We start from the raw sequence: 6,000 nt of genomic DNA on the forward strand, positions 1-6,000 counted from the left end.
CAGTAAAACTTAGCTGCCACGAAGGTGACCAGGGAGAGAACACTTTGAAGAATTTGAATATTTTCTGAAGATAATCAAGGGTTGATAAAGCGCAGACTGTTTGCTCTGCACCATTCTAACCACTACAGTTAGTATTGGCAGGAAATCCTTAAGTTTTCGAGAGCACAGCCAGTCCTCCAGAATCCATTAGGCAGATCTCATTAAGGATGGTAGACTCGGGAACGGAGGGTTATTTGATGCGCCACAGAAGCCTCGCCTGCCGAAAGAAGTTGATTTTTCCTCTCCCCTTCCACCCCCTTAAGTAGTTTTAAGTAGCCTCACTTTCCTCCTTCCCTTCTGTTACCATCCATTCTCTCCCCCTGGACTCCGGCAACAGCCACCTGCCTCGTCTGCGTTCCGGTTTTGCAGCGAACGCCTGTGCGAGCAGGGGGCGGGGCAAGCGCAGAGGGCGAAGGAGAGGAGCAGAGCCGGCCGGCCCAGAGCCCGACGCTGGGCTCCCTCTCACGACCCTGAGATCATGACTGAGTCTAAGTCAGGAGCTGGAGGCTTCTTCGACTGAGTCACCCAGCCGCCCGTCTGCATTCTAACACTAGCTAGAATTGTATTTTAAAAGTACCAGTCTGGGGGCGCCTGGGTGGCTCAGTGGGTTAAGCCACTGCCTTCGGCTCAGGTCATGATCTCAGGGTCCTGGGATCGAGTCCCGCATCGGGCTCTCTGCTCAGCGGGGAGCCTGCTTCCTCCTCTCTCTCTCTCTCTGCCTGCTTCTCTGCCTACTTGTAATCTCTCTCTGTCAAATAAAAAAATAAAATCTTTAAAAAAAAAAAAAAAAGTACCAGTCTGGTGCTCTTTCTCTCTGATGATTCGAACTCCGAGGTGGGCTTTGTAAGTCCGCCTCCGTCCGGGCGCCTCCTGCCACCTCTGCCCGCTCGCCGTTACGCCGCCCTCCGTGCATCCCATGCTGAACTTTAGGTCCATGAACGCACTTGAATTTCTTCTGTGTTCTGACCTTTTAAAATCCTATTCCTTCTGTCTGGAGTGCTTTCCTCTACCTCCATGAATCATCATCTACAAGGAATCCGCTTAAACCCCTAGACCCGGTGAAGCCTTCCCTGCAGTGGGCTCCCGCCATAAGCTCTTCTGCCTGGCTGGGCCTGTGTGTGTGTCGGGCTTCCCCCGCTGGCAAGCTCGGGAGCCTAGTGAGGGTAGAGGCCCTCCGCTCTCGTACTGCTGCGTCAGCTGTGCCTGTGAGTCCCGCCCAGGGCGGCAGTAAGAATTGGAACATAGGAACAGCTTCTTGCTGATGCACGGGGGAAGCAGCGGTATGTCACGGGGGTGATTACCAGCCCATTTGCAACCACTTCCGTGTTAGTGTTAGGGTTCTAGTCCGTGCAACCACTGAAGTCACTGGGTGCTCCCAGTTTCTATTTTATAGGTTGCTGCCCTGGTGATAGCAACCAACCCCCATAGCAGATTGTCTTGTTGGCTTCTATTACAAGGCGCAAATGTGAGCAGGACCTCCGGAGTCCCACTGAAGTCGAAGGCTGTGTAGGTCTCTTCTCTGGACCTTCCTAGCTTCTGCCCTCAGTGACCTACACCACGCTAGTTGGTGCCATCGATTTAACTAGATCCCTTGGTCAGGATTGGGTCTTATTTCATATAGAAATACATAAAAGAAGGGATGTTGTTGTATAAATAAGGATGACTCATGATCTTTCAAAAGACATTTTAAACTTTAAAGCTTTTTTTAAGAATTAAAATGTGTTAACTGTATACTAACTAATCTGTAGAAATTTTCATAAAGCAGAAATTATAGGAGATATAATAAGAAATAGAAATATAGTAATAGATTTTCACATGCTTCTCAGCCCAAGAACAATCAAGTGATCAAAAAGTAGTTAGAGGGCGCCTGGGTGGCTCAGTGGGTTAAGCCGCTGCCTTCCGCTCGGGTCATGATCTCAGGGGCCTGGGATCGGGTCCGCATCGGGCTCTCTGCTCGGTGGGGAGCCTGCTTCCCTCTCTCTCTCTCTGCCTGCTTCTCCATCTACTTGTGATTTCTCTCTGTCAAATAAATAAATAAAATCTTAAAAAAAAAAAAGTAGTTATAGAAGATATAAACAACATAAGGTAGACCTTATGATTATTTATCAAACTCTGAAAGCCAGTATTCTAGGATACACCTTTTTTCAAGTGTTACAGAATGTTAAAAAATTGACCCTATCTTAGTCTGCAAAGAAAGCTTTTAATAAGGAGCACCTTTGTGGCTCAGTCAGCATCTGCTTTCAGCGCAGGTCATGATCCCAGGGTCCGGATAGCGGGTTCCCTGCTCAGCCGAGAGTCTGCTGCTCCTCTCTTCCCGTCTCTCTCTCAAATAAATAAAATCTTTAAAAAGAGAGAGAGAGCCTTAATAAACTAACAAAAGTTGGAAGTACTATAGACATTTTATCAATGCAATGCTATAATGCTAGTAATTCATTTTAAACTCAGAAAACAAAGTGATCATTACACTTGGAAACTTTAACTCTCTCTTAAACACACACATAATATTCTAGACAGCCATAGCAGATCTCAGAGAAAAATTCATCGCCTTAAACACTTTTAATAATAAACATGAAAGAGTGAAAATGAATGAAATAAGCATCTGATTGGCTTTCTTATGTCTTCAGAATTTTTCAAAGGCTAGCAGAAAGAAAGACTACAGCAGACTTTCCTTTTTTTTTTTTAATGTCTGCCTTATGAGCTAAAAAGTAAGTATCCAGGTTGTAGTGTTTCAAGTTTTAAAACATAAGCTGAATTAAGCTGTAGCATTCCAGGGTTTAAATCACCAGTAATGGATCTTGAAACTAAAAATTGAGTTAAGATTTAAAGTGGCAAGTAATTCCATCCTGGCTTGTTTATACGGCACAGAGGCTGCATAAATATGGATCTGTGTGCCCAGCCGCTGACACTCAGTTGTAGCACAGAAGCTCTATATTTGGGAAGAGCTGGGCGCCTCCTGGCAGAGACTCCTAGGGAAAGGTGTCCTAGTAGAAGAGCATCCTTAGCCCTCGGAGAGCACACTCAGGAGTTTCTCAGGAGTTCGCTCGGACGGTGTCCGAGTACTGGACACAGTAAGCACTGTGCTCGGAAGAATGTCCCCTCCGGATGACTGGAAGGTCTTGGGGCAAAGAACAAAAATGTTGAGACATCTCAAAAAGAGAAGCTCTTTGAGATACAGATCAGAGAACCACTAAAGCAGTTTGATTTCTGAGATCATCTGGAGTAGAGGCAGCTGTTTGCATCTGTTCTGTAAACACACTGTTGGATACACTATTCAAATAAAAACCCAGCCTGTACTTGCTTGACCCTTGGATCCACATTTAATATCCTTTTTAATTTTTTGATGTTTTTCATGTTTTATAATCTTTTTAACCTATGTGTGACCTGAGACTTTAATATCTGATCATTAAGACATTATCATGCTGCTCCACCGCTAAAAATAGCATTAATTATTTTTCTTTAGACCAAATCTTATTGAACATCCAGATCACCTGGGGGCCTTAAAAAGTATACATATCCTTAGGCTCTTTTGCCTGAGGATTGTGATTCATTGGTCTGGGATGGGCCTTGGGTGTTAGTATACTTTTAAGCTCGTGCATAGCAAGATATGAGAACTACTGATCCGGACTACTACTTTCTAATTCGTATCTTTTGATTTTTTTTCCATACTGACATTTTTCTCTTCTGGAATCAGAAAATGGATCGCTTATTATTGGCATCTAAAACGATAAATCTGAGTAATTTGAAAAAAAAATTAGTGTTTATAGCTCATTTAAAAAGATAGTCTTTCGGGGCGCCTGGATGGCTCATTTGCCTTCGGCTCAGGTCATGATCCTGGAGTCCCGGGATCGAGTCCCGCATTGGGCTCCCTGCTTGGCAGGGAGTCTGCTTCTCCCGCTGACCTCTCTCCTCTCATGCTCTCTCTCTCTCTAATAAACAAATAAAATCTTAAAAAAAAAAAAGTTTTTTTTTAAAGATAGTCTTTCATGGTAATTGGGTAGCTTATTTGTGGATCTTAATATACCATTGACCCTTGAACAACATAGGGGTGAGGTAACTACCCCCCCCAGTCAAAAATCCACATAGGAATTTTGACTGTCCAAAAACTTAAATTACTAATCATCTACTGTTGATGGAAAGCCTTACTGGTAACACTTAACACTTATTTTGTATGTTACATGGATTATATACTGTATCTTTAAGCTAGAGAAAACAATCGTTAAGTTAGAGAAAAACTTATTTTTTCTCTAGCTTCCTTTAAGAAATTTGTAACATTTATAATAGTGTACTGTGAATTTATTGAAAAAAAAAATCCATATACAAGTGGACCTATGCGTGTCAAATCCATGTTGTTCAAGGGTAACCTGTAATATCCATCAGGGTAGTTGGGCTTCAGAGATGAGAATTAATGAAACTTTCTGTAGTGTGTTGCATGTCATCCGTCTGCCAGTAACCTATGGTGGGCCAGAGAGGAGGGGTTGTGCGAGTTTGCGGTTAACACACACACACAGGGACTTTGCTACTGTTTTACGTATCCCGCTTATGCTTTCAGATCTGCAAGAACTGCACAGGCTGCTTTGACCGGCAGATCCCGTGTGTTTCTCTGAACTGCCCAGTACTTTTCAAACTCTCCCGAGTAAATAGAGAATTATCCAAGGCACCATATCTCCGGCAATTACTAGACCAGTTTTAAACTGTCAAAATCACAGAATTCCAGGTGCTATTTTTTTTTTCGGTGTTTACCACTAAACTGTTGTGCATGGTGCTTTCTCAACTTTTCATCAAGTCAAGTATGTTCACTGTCTATTATCTGAAGACTATGAAGGCTTTTATGCTAACTGAATTAACAGTTGTACTTGTTGATCTCTGAATAGCTCACTTCTTACAATGTACAAATCCTTCTTCATCCTTTTATAACATATGTGTTCAATTTGCTCCAGTATGTGTAACATCTTGTAAATCCATTTGAGTAGATGATACTTCCCTGTGGAAGGAGCACTGAAAACCTCTTTAAAAAAAAAAAAAAAACAAAAAAAAAAAAACAAAAAAAACCATTTGTGTGTTTTCCTTGAACTATCTGTATCAAGACGTGTTACTTAGAGATACTCATTCACTTTATAATTTTGACTGCGAAATATTTTGTAAATACACTTTTTTACTTTTCAAACTGAGTAAAATAATGTGCAATGAATTTTATACAAATGATTTTCAAGTTGTTAGGTATATTTCCTCTAGGTTTTGCTTGACTCAGAGTAGAGTTGTTATTTTGATCAAACTGTGCAAACAATAGTACCATGTGTAGCATTTTGAAATGTTACTTTCTAAAACCGCTGTCTTGCTTTAGCTATTCCTGGGGCATTGTGAGGAACTGTGCAAAGACATTTTTGTTACAAACCTGTGGGCCTGTTGCAATACTTTAAAAATAAAAAATTTTATTCCATTTTTGCTTGTTTTGTATAGACATTTCTATTGCTTCTAAATATGCTTAAAATATTTTCTTTCCTTACGTACTGTACAGTTAATCTTATTTGCCATCATCTTGAACACAGAATGTGTATTTAGAATATTTGTATAACTGTATAAAATGAAAAAGGAATTATGTGGTCAGTGCATTGTTTTCTAAACTGGAAATCATTTTGTTTTTAAAAGTTAATAATGGAAACCATATTAAAGTTGAATAAAATATGAAATATGGCTGTGTGATTTATCTTGATATCAGTGATTATCATCATGTTTTATATGCCTCTGTTGGTTACATCTGACCCTACTCCTTTCTAAATTTTAATGCAGTCAGTTTAGTTCTTTGTTATATCACAACTGGTGGTGCAAATTCCCTCACCCAAAACTGATTTTTAAAAATGTGGGGCACCTGGGTGGCTCAGTGGGTTAAGCCTCTGCCTTCGGCTCAGGTCATGATCCCAGGGTCCTAGGATCGAGCCTCGAATCGGGCTCTCTGCTCAGCAG

The 6,000-nt window shown here is 41.4% G+C and overlaps 1 protein-coding gene across 5 annotated transcripts in view; it reads left to right on the top strand.

The window, feature by feature from the left end:
• Positions 1 to 5,736, top strand: part of REV3L (REV3 like, DNA directed polymerase zeta catalytic subunit) — a 186,737-nt gene extending 181,001 nt beyond the window's left edge. For all 5 annotated transcript variants that reach the window (XR_014312147.1, XM_082731928.1, XM_082731926.1 and 2 more), the window contains one exon: positions 4,589 to 5,736. Coding sequence is in view for 4 of the 5 variants with exons in the window: in XM_082731928.1 (XP_082588054.1) it covers positions 4,589 to 4,729 (141 nt within the window). In the remaining variant the exon portion in view is untranslated. The remainder of the gene's footprint in view (positions 1 to 4,588) is intronic.
• Positions 5,737 to 6,000: the final 264 nt, after the last annotated feature.

This window comes from Mustela nivalis (genome assembly GCF_964662115.1).
Source record: "Mustela nivalis genome assembly, chromosome: 5".
Classification (NCBI taxonomy): Eukaryota; Metazoa; Chordata; class Mammalia; order Carnivora; family Mustelidae; genus Mustela; species Mustela nivalis.